Genomic DNA, 18,823 nt, shown 5'->3' with positions numbered 1-18,823 from the left:
TTTATGAAAAAGACAATTGTAAATGTCAATGGATGTTTTGTGACAAAATGGAGAGGGGAAAAAATGTCACCGTTTTCTTTTTTGGTTGATTATTATTAACCAGTGGTTGAATAAAGAAGTGTCGCTGTTTTATTTCAATGTAATGCAACCAAAGCCAGACAATACTCCAAATTATTTCTTGAGAATGAAAGTGACAAATGTTACCATTAAGTATTGCATAGATTTTATGATGGAACCTTAAAAATGGGGTTTGATACGATAAACCAAATAGAATCATTGTGTTGCCCACTTTGAACAGAATTGCAAGTACATTGAATGGTTTGGTAGTTGGAGTTGCGTAAGACCCATCTTTCATTCTTCCATTGTTTGCTTTTATGCGCAATAGTCTGTGGGACACTATTGACATCAACTGACTCATTTTCTATTGGTCTTCCTTCCCCGCACCCTAAATATCATTCTGAAAAAATTGCACCGTTGGCAAAGCTGGATTTGCTTACAGCAGCGTTTTTAATTCAGAAATATTTACAGCATACTACATCCAGTCAATGAACACGTTGAATTGATCGGTAGGCTCCATTCATTCGCGCCTTGGCCACCCGCCCACCCCGTTCATCAATTTGTCGTGACCTATTGCAACAAGCATGAAGAAAAGGGGAGCCACTGGGAGGTTCTGCCGTCTTGAGGATATAAATACGAGGAGGGGGAAGAGCAGATGAAATCCTTCAGGACCTTTTCACCCGTATCCGCTTGGCTTCTGGACACCCAAATTTGTGAGATATTATTCACCATGAAAGTAAGTATTAAGATTCATTCAAGTGACACTTTGGAAGATTGAATTTGTAACAATGTTGCATTTGGATTGATTTATTGTGGCTGGAGTTTTCAGCGGTTTTTGATATTTTGAATGTTTCGTAACCAAATCATAATATGCAAACGGTGTTATAATCCAAAATTACGTTATGACATTGTATATTAAATGATTTTACCTCTGTACAGGGTTTGAAGACCGTCACTTTAATTTATATTCTCACTCTGTTACTGGTTGCATTTGTCACGCAAAGCCAGAGTGCGCCGAAGGTAAGGTTTGTTTTCTTTACGTTTTTCTTAAATTACCAGAAATATGAACAATGCCCAATCTATCTTTTTGTCTTATTTTTTTTTTTAAATGTGTTATTTAAACAAATATGTATGAGTGTATAATTCATTTTTTTTCAATCTTTTTTTTTTTCTTTCTAACTTTAAGGGCTCTTTCCAAAGGAGAAACTGGACACCGCAGGCTATGTTGTACCTTAAAGGCACTCGTACGTACTGTAGCTAAATTTATATTTTAGTTACTTTAAAAGTTTTATTCTGCAAATGTCATGCTTTACTCTGTGCAATTTCTCAGAAGGACGCAGGTTCATCTCAGAGGACCGGAAAGAGGGAGACGTGTATGACACTTTACATTTAGGTACCAGTGTAAATTACTACATAAGTAAAAGTGAAAGGTAAAATATTTCTGTCATTGCTAAACAGTTAAAAAGAACAGTTGACATGAAGGAAAAAAAAAAAAAAAACATCACTATTACGGGTCCCAAAATCCTGGACTCCCGGATAACAAAAATATTTTGATTCCTCTATTTATTACAAACAGTGATCAAATCGCTTCACAGGTACATGATGACAATTTATAATCAACAAAAATAAGTTTTGATTTTTTTTTTTCCAATAGTTACACATGCATCGGTATTTTTGCTGGCTTCTAAAATATTCAGAGTCGAATCATTTATGCTGGGATTTCACATCAAATAACGAGCAATGTTACTCAGAAAGCTGTTTAGAGAACTTATTTTGAAAAATATACTGGGAAGGCTACCGAACATTTATAGTGGATTTAAAATTACCAAACCTTAGCATTTTGACATTCTACAATCTACATGAATCAACATTATCAATACAATGTATATTTTATTTTTATTTATATTTTATTTAATTTATCGATACAAATGACGTTGGGAGCTTCAGCGCAGCCAACACCGCCACCTCGTGGTAGTCCAACCACGTTTCTGCTAGCAACCATGAACAAGCCTCGTCCGCCGTGCGTACCCTCCGACGACCCCAACGATAACGCCAACCCACTTTGCAAGGATACTTATTCCACATTTATCACGTAAACGTCACAAAACGTTTCACTTGTCAACTATTCCATTAGAAGAACACTCATAGACAAGGGTTCCGCCCCCCCCCCCCTAAATTCATAAAAAATAATTTGAGAAAAATATTTTCATTAACATTTGCTAAGAGAATAAATTCCAATTACACGTCGTTTCTGCAAAAAAAAAAAATTGACCACATATTTTTGAGTCACATCAATATGGTATTGGAAACCGTAATCAAAGTTAATTAAAACAACCAAAATTAAATATTATTTGTTTGGAACAAATTTAAACACTCCAGAATAATATCTGTTTCTCAACAGAGACCCGCAGTCAGAACACAGAGAAGCTGAGCGTGGACCAAGCTGCCACCATTTTGCTCAACTTTTTGCAGCAGGCCAGCAATGGAGGTAAAAACAGAGTGAAATATGTTTTTTATTCTCATTTATTTATTTATTTATTTATTTATTTATTGTCTATTCAGGCCAAGAAACAACAGGTTCCATCATTAGTTCAGATTTTTTATACACAGGCATGATTGTTACTGAAATTATTTTTTTACAGTAATGATCTCAAATAGATTTAGGGTTTCATCTTTTTATTTATTTTTTACAGTTGTAAGTACAATGTCATTGTAGCAACATTTAGCATCCAGAGATAAGTGCATATTAAAACAAATCAGACAATTTGAATGAACTGATGCACTGTTCCCACTGAAATCTAATCATCTTGTCTTTTTCTTTTTTGTGTAGCTGATGAAAATCCAGAGGAGGTGTACTTTCAAGAAATGCCAATGTGGAAGAGAGAATACTTCTGAAAGCGCTCCACTTCCTAGTTTGAAAGATGTCGTTATTCATTTTTGTGTGGAGGAGAAGAAAAGGTCTTTTGTATACTCTATCAGCAAATCTGAAAACTGTATATTTGAAATGTGGTGTTTTAATAAACAGAATTTAACCTGAAAACATGAATTCTGTGACAATATCTGAAGTTGCATTCATGAATTGAACTTACAGCATTTCTATCCATACATGCTTTGAAATAGATAGGCCAGATATTTTCCCCAAATTCCCACCACCCTGATTAGAAAGTTGTTTTCTGTCCCCCCTTCATCAAGGGATCATGGGGTCGCCGCAAATATTCTTTTTTTTACATACCCCAAGAATTCTCCAGAAAACAAAAATGGAGATTCTTTATATGTTCGCTAAAAGGGACAGGTGAAAATGTAAAACGTAAAATAAACATTAATTATCTGTACTGGCACCTGCATAATCTCAATTTACCTTCTTTTGGAATCCTGGAAATCAGTTAAATCTCAGTTTCCAGATTCCCCTGGTTGTTTCTTCTTGCCCTCTGGCGCAGCACCCAGGACGAAGGGAGCCTTTATGTTCAGTCGGTCCCTTTCGGCCTCCTCGTCTTCATCGTAGGGTTCATCATCATCGTCATCCTCCACGTCGCTGTGGTGGGGTGTGGAGTGGACAGACACGGACGGAGAGGGGGGCACTGAGTAAGGCCGGGGGTAGCGGAAACCTTCCGTCTGTGGAGAGGAAAAAATGGCTGATGGTTAATTCTAAAGTCAAAAGACACCATCTAAAATCAAAAGACTTTGTCACAAAGTCACTAAAAAAGAAGACGACTCTTTTTGTGACATTATCCAAATGTACATTCTGTGTATCAAATGTATAAGATCAATATATCCCTAAAATCTGAGCAAAAGGAAGTCTTGGTATTCATAGTCGTAGTGTCAATGCACGCCAAAGTGATGGCTTGTCAATCTTCCAAATGCTAAGCTGCCAATTAAGGCCTAACAAATGTGGGTCAGATGCAACCACCTGCACCTGAACATGAGCGTGGCTCCAAAAATTCATGAATGGAAGGTAAGCAAACAATTCTTTCTCTGGATTATTCCCAGTATATTATATTTTCACTCCATTCTTTGCTCACAAGATATATACAGCTCGACTAGTGTGAAGCAGCGTAACATTGCATTGACATTTAAACAAAAATCTAGCAATAAATGTGAGATTTTTTTTTTTTTCAATACCCAAATACATTATTAATTTGGAGCCTTGGATTTGACCTTCAAAGGTGCCACGGGGTCCACTTTAAACTTGTCAGGGAAAGCTCTGCTGAGTGCAAGGAGGCGTGCGTGAATGTAGAACTGTAAATGAGAAGTAAAAAAAAAAAGAAAAATTGTCATTGATTTTATAAAAAAAAAAAAAAATTCAAAACACACTTAGAATGTAATGCCTTTCAAAATATGGCAAACATATCCGTTTGGACTGGCCTTAAAGAAGCAAGCAACGTACACCGGACAGTTGGATCAAGGAAAAGAACAGCAGTTGATGACAAAAACATCAAGTGACCCAGAAAAAATACTTTTGGAATGTCTATGAGCCATTTTTGTCCTTTTGTGTTATTTTTGAATTGCTATAAAACCCACAGCGAATTTGAACACCGGTGGGATTGACAGGAAGTAAACAATTTTCGACTGTGTCAATGCATTGGAGCTATTCGTGTTTACGGTGAGAACTATACGTGGTTATTTTGATTACATTTATGTTATGAGTTATTTGCCGTGTTTCATTTGGAAAATAAACCTCTACGTCTTTTCTTTACCTACACCAACCAAACTCTCTGTCTGCTTACTGCGTCAAGTGCAAAGGCACACGTCCTAACTCCGTTCGTCAGCGACTATATATATGGTTTAGTCACTTCATAGTGTATCAGCAACAACTTCGAGAAGTCTAACGTCCAGGTCGGAGCCTGCTTCCTGTACAACAGGGGTGCTCATTACGTCGGTCGAAGGCAGTACTGGTCGATCGCAGCGTGACGTAAAAATTTTTTTTGTCAGCCTATCATCACATAATTACATAAAAATGAAATATTTATTATGTGTGTTGTGCAATATTGGCCTATTCAGTTACGCAAGTTACATCAACATACATTGTACATACAAAGAATCCTTCATACATTTGAAAATAGTTCTATGTTTTGCATTTTTGTGGCGTGTAGGTAGATCATTTTGACTTGGTTGTTTTAGAAGTAGCTCACATGCTGAAAAAGTGTGAGCACCTCTGCTGTACAAGATCAGATGGGATAGCGGTATAAGAAATGAATGGCTAAATGAGTTTCAGATTGAATCTACAGACTTAAACCCCATAGAGCAAGTATTTTTATCTGATTTAAAAAAAAACTATCAAAAGAACCTGTAAGAAAAGCCGGCAAAAGTTGGAGAGCTTATCATTTGAAATGCCAAAGAGCAGATTCCAATTCCCAATGATCCATAAAACTGAATCCTAAGTGTTTTGCATGAACAAACCCGTCCTAGGTATCTCCAGTCCAACAGGTCAGACAACCTCTCTGCTCTGTTGCGCTGGATGATGCGCTGACGCCGTGACTGTTGGCAGAAATTGAACATGAACTGAGTCAGCTGGTTACAGGACTCTTCGGCAGAACGGAACCGCCGGTCCACGATGTAAATACCTGAGAACAGAGTGAGGAAAAGATGTTAGTTTGTCTGGATTATTGGCAATTACACGATGTAGGTGCGTATGTGTCTACACACCATAGGCAGCAGGATCTGATACATGTTCCTCCATGAAGCACCCAAAACCAGAAAGATTAGTTGTCACACTGGGAATGCCCATTACAGTACATTCACCTGAAGAGGCAGAAGAAGATTCAGGAAATATGGTCACCACAATCGTCTTGATTATCTCTAGTCTCGATGATGTCTTGATCTCCGTTGGTGTGGTGTTGACTACAACGCTACTTTCCATTCCAGCTCTTTTTGTTGGATCTGATCAGTTACAGTTGACAGTAACAATGTAAATTGTTGGTTTTGCAGTTTTTGGCTTGAGACTGCTAACAAACACAACTGATCTTGATCTAACTGGTATACGCAAAAGGAACCACGTTTTGCCACATTTTCAAACCATACCCGGTGTGTATCCCCAAGGCTCATAGTAGGAGGGGAATACTCCAAGGTTACAACCACGGACGAAGTCCTCATAATCCAGTGGTAGTAGAGGACTCGTAGAGGATAGAAATTCAGGATGGAAGATGACCTGTAAAGGAGAAACAGTTAAGAACACAAGTTGACTGAAATCCAAATCCGATAACTCAACAAATGGGCAATAAGACAAGTACAATTCAATTCAGAGAAGAAATTGATACGCATTCTAGTACCTTGACACGGTCATTCCTGGAATTGAAGAGGCCGATTCGTCGGATGTTGGCTAGAATGGGATCTGACGAGTCATCAAGCATGTTGTGGGTTGTCACTGGGGGGAGGCTGTGTCTCTGTAATTCAAAGAGTCATTTTCTTGATTGATTGATTTATTGATGGATCAGTACACATGATCTAAACCTCGAACGAATGAGGTCTGATGAGTCACCATGCAAAATGCACTGTAAAAACTAGGAAAGTTTCTAATTATCTTGTGATTTAACAGGTCTTCGTTCTACTTCCAGTCAACTGGTAATTATTCACAATATAATTTTTGTCAGCACATCAAATTCCTGCTCATTTGTCTCATCGTTACGAATCGTCAGGGTTCTTATTATGGTATGCTGGGGTAATATATTCCATACGCTAACAAACAATTTTACTGTTGGTCATTATGGTGGTACTCAGGAGAGTACTTTTGTGATTCCTGGTGTAAAATGTTTGGGGCTCATACTGTTTGACCAAGCTTACTGATAACGTGTTACAAAAAATAGATTCATGTCATTCAACAGATCACTTCAACTCCAAATTCTGAAATCCTAACCCCAAACCATTTTTTTGCCTGAATAAAATACCTGAACAGCACTGGTTAAATTGTGAAATGAAATATTAAAGTGTAGAATTGTTGCAGAGGTAGCTGACATTTAAAGCTGTATTGCCTCCCTGGACTGCAGCATGAAACATTCCTGACAGTAAATGGTTGTGAAACTTGTGAAATAAACAAGGCTGTTATTGAAAAGAGTGAGAAAATGGGAGAGACAGCAAATGAAGAACTACAAATCACAGCACTTCATTTTAAAAGTACCCATGAGGACATTCAGTTTATCATCCCTACCAGACATTTTTAGTCAATTCCATTTGCACTCAATTTCATACCTCAGAAATATTGACATTAACATAAATCCATTGAATTGAGAAAGAGCTTTTAATAGGCATTTGGATTTTAACTGTCTGTTGTAAAATACATCACAGTGACACAACCAGTCTATTAAACCACAGTCTGGGATAGGAGAAGGTAATTAAGGCTCTGAACTTCATTCATGCTTTACCACACATGAGGATCTACCCCCATACAGCTTTCAATAACTCAGTAGCAGGGGTCACCATCACTTTCATTGATCGCTAGTAAGGAAATGCTTACTCCATTCAGAAAAATAGATAGAGATAAGGCTATTGAGGTATTTGAACTTTGAACACTCGGCATACAATATGTAGTTCGAATGACTGTCACTTAAAACTGGCCTGCTCTTTGTCGCTAACATTAGCATACTGCTCATATTTCATGAAAGAATTCATTAAATCTCAACACGCTAACCTGAGTACAGACAGGTCAAAGGCATAGCAATAACAATTTTACATTGTGCGCTGTCATTGTTCACAAATGAGAATCGATTAAATGCTAAAAGGCAAACAGTTGCGATACTAACATTGCAAGATAGCAACCTGAGCGCATTTGACAACCTGACCTTTACAAAATATAGGAACGGAAACGCTAACATGCCAGCCATTATGTTGCCATGATGAAATCTTAAAAGAATAAGTTCAGGGAGCACTATGGCAGATTGATATGGATTTTACATAGTTGTTATTTGAAATGAGAATGGCTAAAATGCTATCGATACAGCATAACATTTAAAAGAAGAAGAAAAGCACTGACAACACTTGCAGAAAACTCAAGATACAGCAGAAGAGCAAACCAGGACTGGGCCTGAAGTTGGACAGTACCTGAGTGGCGTAGATGGCTCTCTTCATGATAGTGAAGTCATCTCTGTCCAGAATGGAGTCCATATCAGGGATCTTACCTCTGATTACAACACCAGTTATTTATGTCTACAATTTAGAACAGAATTGAAAACGACATTTTACAAACAAGCTCTACTTACATTAACAAAGCATCATAGAGTCGTTTCCCAAACTTCTCTTTCACAATGTGAGCAGTATCCCTGTGGAATAGAAATAGTGATGTGTAAGTCACCATTTTGTCTGCTTATGTGGTTTTTATTTTGGTTTGCCCAATATGTTATATCCATCCAAATGCAAATTTCTCCTCAAATAAAGATGTAGTCGGGTCACTCTGAACCAAAAAAAAAGTAACGCTACATGGAAGAGGAGCAGGAGGACCTTCCTGAAGAATGGACATCCAAACGTGCTGACACCTACTTTCCAGCAAGTATATCCATTTGTTTTGTTCTGATTCACAGGCAGAGTTGACTCTTGGACTCTATCATCCAAAGATCAATCACTGCCGTCAGTAAAGAGAAACATCCCTGGGTGGGCTTAAACCACCAACCTTTCAGTTAACAGCCAAACACGCTAACCAATTGCACCACAGAGACATGCTGCCAAGTATTTTAATCTGATTTAAATGCTTGTGATGTCATATTGTTTAGTCGGAACAAAAGCAACGTGATTCAACTCATGGCAGAAATTGTGTGTAAATGAAGTGTCTAAGAGAGATGAATTGAGAACCAGATGGTAGACGAACCAAAAAGATTTGTGTCGCTTCCATCTCGAGTCAGATATGCGAACCAAAATTTAAGTATTGCTTTCAGACAGCATATACATGGCTGGGGGGACTTGAACCACCAACCTTTCAGTAAACAGCCGAATGCGCTAACCCGGTGCGCCACAGAGACTGATTCAGCTTTTAAAGGATAGTGATCTGGCCATATCCAATGGCATACGACATGATATTCAACTCACCAATAGTTTCCATCCACAGGGATAGTTGACTCTGTGACCCAGATTCAATAATAAGTCTTCCCAACACAAAAGGGAGGCATTCCTGGATGTCCTCAAACCAATAACCTTTCAGTTTATAGCCGAATGCGCCACAGAGACTGAGCAGTATTGTTCAGTTTTTCAAGACAAGTGACACTCTCCAAGCGAGTGCTATGCAAAATGAGATTCAACTTTTTGCATATAATTGACTCAATTATAGAGGTCTGAGAAGCCTAGTTCATCGGGGCCTTGTTCATTAGATTCAAAGATAAAGTCCTGTGGTCAAAACACAAAGACATCACTGGGTGGACTGCAGTCACAACCATTTGATGACCATCAGAACATGCTATCCCCTGCTCTCCAGGAAGTATAGCTGTTTTGTTCCAATTCATAGGCAGAGTTGACTCATGATTCAAAGATCAATCACTGCCATCAGTAAACATCAGCGCTCCTGTGTGAGGTTGAAGCACCAACCTTTCAGTTAACAGTCAGATGTACTATCTGGTTGGACCACAGAGGTACCCTGCTGAGAGTTTGATTCACCTTCTAAAGATTTGTTATCTGACAATGGCCAATTGGAGTGACTGTGGCAGGGGTCAAACGATTAAACATTGCTTATATTTGCCAGACTCACCGAGGGTTGTAAAATAATGTTACATATTAGATTTACAGCCCAATTCAAGATGTCATAACAGACATAAATAATTAACATTTCGGTTAACAGCCAAACGCACTAACCGTTTGTTCAAGGTCACATCAACTTTGAGGGTAATTGAAAAGAAACCCTCTCGATCAACCACTTCATGTAACTTTTTTTTTTATAGCTTCTGTTCATTTTTTTAATTTTTATTTTTTTTATTTAGCACACACAAAATAACACAAATGTCACATGAATAAAAAAAAATAAAAAATAAAAATTGTCATGCGCAAGGAAGACTAGAAACCCTGACGGGCTTAAAAGGTGTCTCCCTCAGACTTCAAGTTATTATTCATAGTAAAAGTACAATGATTAATTGACAACTAATCAGACTGAACCAATAATTTAATCATAATTCATATTTTTCTGCACTACTAATTTGAAATAATGTCCTGTTTTTGAAAAAATGGAACGAAAACATTTTTTTTTTATATATATGTATGATTTACGGATTTAGATGTTACAGTATTACACAACATGTACGACAATACACGTATTTACATGAATAAAGGGGATGGAGGGGCAAGAGTGAGGGTGGAGGAATTTGAAACACTGACGGTCAACAATGTAGCTCAGTCGTGAGATTGGTCAGAAGTTAATGCATCTCCATCCACTATGCATGACAATTTACAAATTAAAAATCTTGAACATGAAATTAAACAACTGCATCACATACCAGAGCTGTTTGCGTATAGCTTGTCCCTTCAGGGATTCCACATTGAAGTTGTTGGTTTTTGCTGGCATAATAAAGAAAACGACCACTGTGACATCATTTCTGTGGACCTGTGAAGGAGGTTGACCAAAAAGAAACAATTTACACAGTGGGCAGACTGGTCCAAACAGAGGAATTGCTCTCAGAATGAAGACTCACTCGAAGCAGGTAGTTCAGCCTGGATAGTGACTCGAGGAACATGTCTGCTCCCTTGTTGGAGAACTCATAGCGGCCAGCGATGAAGAAGAATAGTGTTTTATCTAGGTTGAAGTCCAGATGTCTGTTAAAATAAATGATTATTATTTTTTTATACAAATTATAATGTGACAATTCAATGTGACAATTGTTGGCCTCCCCCACAAACTCCTCCATCAACTGCAATTGGTTCAAAATGCTGTTGCCTGCATCATCGCCAGAACGCCTGTCCATCATCACATTACTCCTGTTCTGCTCCAACTTCACTGGCTTCCTATAAAACACCGCATTAACTATAAAATCCTCCTCTATACATTTAAGGCCATCCATAACCTCGCCCCTCCATACCTGACTGACCTCCTCCACATTAACATTCCCACCCGGTCTCTTAGGTCCGCATCTACTATTACCCTCACCGTCCCCCCATTCCGTCTGTCCACTATGGGAGCTAGAGCCTTCGCCTGCTCTGCCCCTCGTCTCTGGAACTCTATCCCCCCTGACATTCAAAACATTGACTCCATTTTACAGTTCGCATACCACCTAAAAACCCACCTCTTTAAGCAAGCATATACTTGAACCCCTCATTCTGCTGCAGATGTTTCCTTGCTTTTATACTGTTTTTATATGTGATTGCGTATGTTATTTTATCTTTGTACGGCGTCCTTGAGTGCCATGAAAGGCGCCTTACAAATCAAATGTATTATTATTATTATTATTATTATTATTATTATTATTATTATTATTATTATTATTATTATTATTATTAACAACCGTTCGAAGCCTCTTTTAGAGTGACACATAGTACAAAGTTTGTTGAGTTTAGTTCACTGCCACAATACAATACTCTTATCTCAAGTCTGCGCTTGCAGGTCAAAGCAAAACATGGTCGAATGACGGCTCGTGTCCTAAAAAAAAAAAACGTCGTCAGTCATACCTACTTTGAAATCTTTGCAATTTCTTGAAAATTAACAATAAATATTGTACCTCAGGTATAGTAGCTAGCCTTAAATATTGTACCTCAGGTATAGTAGCTAGCCTTGTTGACTCAATAATGAATATAAAGACCCTTGGGAAGTTTTGTTTCTTTTTCCGTTATTGGTGACTTAACTGTATTGTTCAAGCTGCGTGGGCAATAGCTTTGTCACTATGCTAGCTGCTACGCTAACTGCCGTGTCACAGAATGTTCCATACATGATTTGTGATTGTCATCAAATTGAAATGTCACATCAAAACCCTGTCATCAAATTGAAATGTCACATCAAAACCCAACAAAAATAATGAAAGGACAAGTATTAGTAGTGTTTTTTGATATTCAATCAACAAGTCACCTTACCCATAGAAGTGTCCTCTGACAAACTCCTGGATGCGAGCCTTGTTGATGGAGTGTAGGTTCTGAAACTCATGCATGGCTGAGAACTTTTTGACATTTAGTCCATTAGGAGTCACCACATCTGTTCCAGAAACACATAATAATCTATCAAATTCACATCCATTATCGTAAAGTTAAACTCATGTCTACCTGGATTCCTATGTAAGATATGATTGGCCTCCACAGCAGTGATCTGCGAAACTGTTGTAAAGACATGAGAACAATGGACAGCAGCTCTCTCCAAGCAGTAGCGATGATAGATCTGACGTTCACCAGCCTCCTTGTCGATGTTGAACTACATACACACACACACGTTAAAAAAAAAAAAGTGAAAGTTAAAATGAATTGATGCTGAACATACATACTTATGCACTGCAGCGTTGACTGGAGGAGTAAAGATGCTATTTCCATCTAATACTAGCGCCATAACCACACTGCATTGGTCCGAACAATTCATATCAATCCATCTATGTATTGTGACAATCGTGACAATCTGTCTTAACTCAAGCAACATTTGTCACAAAATACCTTAAGACTTTTTGAAGCAGACTGTGTTCACAATAAAGTGGGAAAATGGATCATATACGGCAAATGATTCCATCCATAAAACTGATGAAGAAAATGTGCATTCACTGTTCAGGTCGAAGAGTATAAGTTTGTTGTCAATTATCCACTCAGTCGGTGAGTGGCCTTTAACTCCATGTTGACCTTTCCAATGGGCCAATTACAAAACCCCACTCCAACCCATTTACACACATTTCAAAATATTTCACAATACTCTGCTTGTAAAGGTCCACAGTCTGTGGTCAATTTACATGAAATAACACTACAAGGAACATTGAACTATAATAATGACAACAATAATGCGTATGACAATGGAAACGTTCCTTATAAATTTCTTGGGGTGATCTCGTAACCTTGACTTAAACTTTACCTTATCTAAGTTGTTGTAGAAGTCAACATTCCCGGCGCAGAGGTATCGTCCCAGCAGAGTTGCGTGAGTAGTGAAGACGGTTGCCATGGGGATCTTTCGAGAGCGACAGAGAATGAGGCCCGGACCTGCTTGCCACTCGTGGAAATGTGCGATGACATTAGGCTTGTCTCCAAGCTGATCTGTTAACTGGGAACAAAAAAGCTAAATTCTTTTTCGACCCTGGACGGAGTTCACTTCATATGTTTATAATATCACTACCTGGATTCTTCTGGTTTAGAGTAGAATTAATTCATTGTTTCCACCAACTCACTCGTCTAGGCCCAGAAGTAACAAAGCAGCCGAAAATGACACTACCAATACAATGTTTGACTTATGATGTTCTTTTTCTGAAATGCTATGTTACGTCAGACATAAAGAGACATACCGTGTCCCAAAATGCTGTTCTTGAACTTCTTTGGATTGTGGCATTTTGTTGCAGCTTTTTGCTTATTTTAGGCCGATTTCACTAGAGATAGTTCTATCAGACTTGAGTGTTGAGAAAATAAACTCAAGTTTCCAAAAATAGAATTAGCCTCAGTTAATTGAAACATACTAACTATGTTGATGTTTGGTTGGCTATTAAAGAAAAAAATACTAGTGACCTCTTTGAAGAACCAGGCAATCAGTGAGCCGAGGATGAGAGAGTCGTTTGCTTCTCGGTCTTGGTATGGCAGGCCAATGTTGCAGGTCTCCCACAGGTCTCCCTTCCAGCGGTCCAGGTTCCAAGCGGCAGAACCAATGTCAAAAAGGATCACATAGGGACTGCCCTCAATTAGCCAGCGGCCAAAATAAACCTTGTCACAAAGAACAACAAAAAGTCACTTGAGCGTCAACATATACAAATCATACATTTTTCATATTTTTTGGTGGGTACTTTAAAGGTGAAAATGTAGAACATTTGGTAAGTGAGAGTTTTTAGCATTTTAAGAATAAACTCAGCAGTTTAAAGTTGGAATGGTTTGAATCAGTCAAAAGATGTAGAAATGTTTAAGAATAATATATTTTGTTTTTGTGGGTATTTTAATTCGGAAAATGTTGTATTTTTGGTAAATGAATTATTGGCGTCGGTTGGGATCAACTGAATAGTTTAAAGTTGAATTGGTCAAAAGAATAGAAAACATAATTAAAAATAATCATTTGGATTTTTTTGTGGGTATGTTGAGTTTGAAAATGTTTGATTTTTGTTGAGTGGGATATATTGGTATCAGTAAGGGTAAACTGAGAAAATTAAAACTGGAAGGGTTTGAATCAGTCCATACATCCATCTTCTGAACCGCTTTGTCCCCACGGGGGTCACGGGCATGCTGGAGCCTATGCCAGCCATTCGCAAGGCACACAGAGACAAAGAACCATTTGCACTCGCACTCATACCGAGGGGCAATTTAGAGTCTTCAATCGGCCTACCAAGCATGTTATTGGGATGTGGGAGTAAACCGGAGCGCTCGGAGAAAACCCACGCGGACACGGGGAGAACATGCAAACTCCACACAAGGAGGGTCGGAGGGGGAATCAAACCCGCACCCTCCTAACTGTGAGGCGGACGTCCTACCCAGTGCGGCACCGAACCGCCATTGAATCAGTCCAAATTGTAGAAATTTTTAAAAAAGCAAACTCAAATAAGAATTTTTTTTTTTTTTTTTGGGTGGCAATTTTTTGTTCTTTTAAATAGATTTAATTACTCCTCACATATAGCCACAGCAGACAGCAGAACGCCTACTGTAAAGGTAATCCATGGTGTACAATTGCCATCTAGTGGTTAAATGTATAGCTGAAGAAAGAAATGTGAAAGAAATCTCATAATATTATATAATTCAATAAATAATAAATACTAACTGTTTAACGACAGTTTGTCTCTGTGTGCCCTGCCATTGGCTGGCAACCGGTTCAGCCCCCCCCCCCCCCCCCCCCCCCCCCGACTGCCCCATTGACCTCTGGGATCGGCTCCAGCACACCCACGAACCCCGTGGGGACAAAGCAGTACAGAAAATGGATGGATGGATGTTTAACGACATCATATAAGAAGAGACCATTAAAATAGAACTACCTATACAAATATGTTGCTATTATGTAACGTGTTGTATTATTATTGTTATTAAACCCAGTGATTTTTTTAACATAGATATATCGTTTAATTATAATCCATCCATTGGACGTGCTAAACAGTGCGCCACCGAGCCGCCCTAATTTATTTCAAATAAATAAATAAATAAATAAATAAATAAATAGTTCCATATTGCTGGCAGAATCCTCAACTCCAAAATCATCATTTTATTCATACTGGGACATGTCTGTCAAGAAATTCTGCTCACCTGGCAGCCATTTTGGATGAGAGCATCCATGGCCTTCTTGATTGGAGGAAAAGGTGGCTCACAAGCTTCCACCTGTGTCTTAAAGTTGTGTTCAAAATACGGCCCCAACATGAAGTAGTTCTCCCCCCATTCATCCACCGTGATCTTGGCCTTGGTCTGGATCACAGTGTAGATTCCTCCGACTGTACCAACGCAAACCAAAACATATTTCATGGATCACTATTGTTCAACTGCCATATCTCACGTGGTCCAGTATACAGGTTAAAAACATGTGCAAGTGTTTGTTTGTTTTTTTTTTTCCACCTCCACTATCTGACTTGGAAAAAAACATCACTGTTATGAAAGACCATTCCTGCTTGCTGAGCTCACAATGACGTTGTAATGACGTTAATCTCAGAGGACAGCATAAACACCTGAATGGCCTCTGAACTGGACAATGTGACCAGTTAAAAAAAATACTGATAATTAATCATTAAAAATAATTTTAAAAAATTTAACCCGTTTTAAAACTGACGGAATACATTCTGATGATTACATTATTACAACACAATTATGACATAAGTTTCTATTCAATTAACTTACCTATTCATTCTTATATGTTATTAGTAAAACCTACCACATTGAAATAGTGAAGTCCACCTAAAAGAACGGCTGGTCGCTTAATGTGTAACTTTTCAAAGGCATTGGACTGGCTTGACTTTCTCTGTCGTTCAATATTTACTCTTAGTCGCAAAATCTGGATTCTTCAAATGAATTGAATTGAACATTTCTTTTTAAATGGAAAACACGGTGTACTAAATTTTAAGCAAATGTGGACCAAAAAAAAAACAATTGTAACAATTCCTCTTACCTTTGAAAACCCAAATCCTGAAATTTGATATCTCACCTTTATTGGTAACTTCCCAGGCAACCTCGAAGAGCAGCAGATCCTCAACAGGCAACTCATCCTCCTCCCAAGCTGGCAATACGCCACTTAAAGATGTCATCGACAAAGACCGTGACAGTGGCATCTTCAATCCCAAAAAATTTCTCTGATCAAATTGCAGAAAGCTTTGTGGAGATTTTTCAAATTTGGGGACTCAGTATTAGACCTTGAGGGGACAGTAGGACGAGATAGAGGGTAAAGAACTGCCGCCCCGCCTACTGCTGCCAACCTTTAGCCCACGTGTATACACACACACACACACACACACACACACACACACACACACACACACACACGTATACACACACACACTCACACGCACACACCACGTGACAGCAAATTTTGGTTTAGTGATGTCATGTATAAAGCAGATTGTGAAATGAAGTTGGAAAGTTCAGTTAACTCTTGTATTTGTTGGGAGGGCCAAAACGGTGATTTAAAATCGGAACTTAACTTTTGAGAGACAGCAATACAAGTGCCGTCAGGTTAAAAACCAGAAGGTAAACAGAGCTGCATCGAAATTTGTAAGCTGTGCAGATCAGTATGTAAAAGAAACTCAAGTGAAACTGATTCTGGTATACAACAGTAAACAAATCTGTAGCATCATAAAAAATAATGATTCTTACTTGGTTTGATTTCCAATAAATGACTTGAATGTGAAATGTCTTTGCATTTTACTCGAATGATTTCAAATGAGTTGTCTTGGCATATGTCAATGTTGAAACCCAGCAATGACATTACGGCCGGCAGCTTTGAATGACTGGTTCGGTCACTTATCCAAATGGGTGAACCCAAACGGGGATGTGAACATTTCTGAGAAAAAGAAATGAATGATGCATTTCTGCTCCGCAATTTACGTACGGTGTCTGAAAACGTCGACAAACAGGATTGGCTGTGAGTTACCAGGGCGCGAGGTCACCTATTCGAGTGGGATATAAAACAACTCGAAACGGATGACGGCCGGTAAAATATCAACATATTTTGAAGCTTTCAGCACACAAGAGAGGAAGAATAAGTTTTTTTTTTCCCTCCCAAGATGAAGTTTGCAGTTGTAGTTATGATGTGTGGGCTGATTGTTGGTCAAGATGAAGGGTGTCTTGGAGCATCTCTGGCAGGATTTCGACCTGAGAATGAATTGCAGGAAACGGGTAAGATACTGGATACTATGACATCAGAATTTTGATTTTATTGCATCAGTTGGCTAAGAAACACAGACAAATGTAATGTATGGCAATGAAAATAACCATGTAATAATTCTGGAGTAAATTACATCACAGCTAACAAGTACAGACATCAAATAGCTATTATAAATAGTAAGATAAGTCAATAAAACTGGAACTAATAACAATGATTGAATGATAACATACAATAACATTCATCATTTATCTCAATTTGTATCCAGTGTGACTAAACCACGTGACTTTGATAGAATGCTATTTTTTTTTATGACACACTGTTATTACTATAAATAAACATATGTAATGTAGATAATTATATATGGTTGTATAATAACATTAAAACGAAAAATTAGTGAACAGAGTATGGTGTCACAACCATACAAATTTAGGTATCACATATTCATTCATAAAAAACAACAAAGATGGCAATGATAGTGATAAAAATAATAACAACAGTAATAATAGTAATAATTCATTTGTTATTATTTATTCCATTTAGGTATCACATTCATTCATAAATAACAACAGAAATGGCAATGACAGTGATAAAAATAACAACAACAATAGTTCATTTATTATTTATTCGATTTGTTTAAAATTTGGGGTTCGACTGTTATATCCTGTAACTAAACTAGTTATTTTAGGACTAAATTTGACAGGATGATACATGTTTTTTTTTTAAACGAGGCTGAGCTTGACTCTCCGGCAAATCCATCAGGTTCCGTCCGTTCCAGAAGAAGCGCGGTGGGGGACTTTTTGGAAGATCCCAACCTGTGTTTCTCCCCGCGAGAAAACGACACCCAGCAGCAGAAGCTCCTGTGCAACGACCGCAGGAATCAATTCAACGTCAACGCATTCGCCCTTCGCTTCGGCAAGCGCTACAACCATGCTTCAATTTTCAGGAAAGCTGTTAAAAGAGACAGAACAAACAGATTTTCACCTCCTACGTTCTTTCCCCGACAACTGGAAGTGCTGACCTGAGGCTGATTTTGGCACGGGTTTCCCATGTAAAACTCTAAATAATGTATCATGTGAAAAAATAAAAAAATATACATAATATTAGTAATTATTGAACAATCAAGAGCAATGTAAAATTATTCAAAAGCTTTACGGTACTTTGTGTAGTGACTTAAGTTGACGCAAGGTGGCAGTAAAATGCCCTTCAGCGTCATCTATTTGTTAATGTTGCTGTTTTGTTTTGATTTTTTAAATACTGTACTGTAGGCCAATTATTAATTAATTAAGGGTCACTTCAATCAATTATTTTCACCTTCTTTTCATTAATTCATAGTAATTTATTTCCAGCAATGAAACAAACCCAAATGACAACTTTGGTGAAAAAAAAAAAAAAATTCAGGTATTGAAAAGTATTGAAAACACC

The 18,823-nt window shown here is 38.0% G+C and overlaps 2 protein-coding genes across 3 annotated transcripts; one reads left to right on the top strand and one right to left on the bottom strand.

The window, feature by feature from the left end:
* Positions 1–63: 63 nt before the first annotated feature.
* On the top strand, positions 64–3,084 carry spx (spexin hormone). The gene is made up of 6 exons (XM_085902214.1): positions 64–793; positions 997–1,077; positions 1,244–1,301; positions 1,388–1,450; positions 2,459–2,545; positions 2,888–3,084. The coding sequence occupies exons 1-6, from the start codon at positions 713–715 to the stop codon at positions 2,950–2,952; spliced, it is 435 nt and encodes a 144-aa protein (XP_085758340.1). The 5' UTR covers positions 64–712; the 3' UTR covers positions 2,953–3,084.
* Positions 2,713–16,444, bottom strand: gys2 (glycogen synthase 2). 2 transcript variants are annotated; one of them, XM_085902211.1, is made up of 17 exons: positions 16,226–16,444; positions 15,340–15,521; positions 13,633–13,824; positions 12,992–13,177; positions 12,208–12,352; positions 12,022–12,139; positions 10,653–10,773; positions 10,458–10,564; positions 8,247–8,306; positions 8,089–8,167; positions 6,324–6,437; positions 6,076–6,202; positions 5,701–5,796; positions 5,455–5,618; positions 4,213–4,293; positions 3,416–3,669; positions 2,713–2,966 (listed from the first exon to the last, which is right to left on the bottom strand). In XM_085902211.1, exons 1-16 carry the CDS (start codon positions 16,347–16,349, stop codon positions 3,448–3,450), a joined length of 2,118 nt encoding a protein of 705 aa, XP_085758337.1. In that variant the 5' UTR covers positions 16,350–16,444; the 3' UTR covers positions 2,713–2,966; positions 3,416–3,447. The 2 variants fall into 2 exon arrangements, 1 of the variants encoding a protein (XP_085758337.1); XR_015063121.1 differs by lacking the exon at positions 2,713–2,966 and having other exon boundaries at positions 3,602–3,669; positions 5,455–5,532.
* Between the last annotated feature and the right edge of the window lie 2,379 nt (positions 16,445–18,823).

The sequence above is a fragment of the Syngnathus leptorhynchus genome, chromosome 21, assembly GCF_054491065.1.
Source record: "Syngnathus leptorhynchus isolate UIUO chromosome 21, UIUO_Slep, whole genome shotgun sequence".
Lineage (NCBI taxonomy): Eukaryota > Metazoa > Chordata > Actinopteri > Syngnathiformes > Syngnathidae > Syngnathus > Syngnathus leptorhynchus.
Note: the sequence above shows the minus strand (reverse complement) of the source record. Positions and strands in the feature narration are given on the sequence as shown.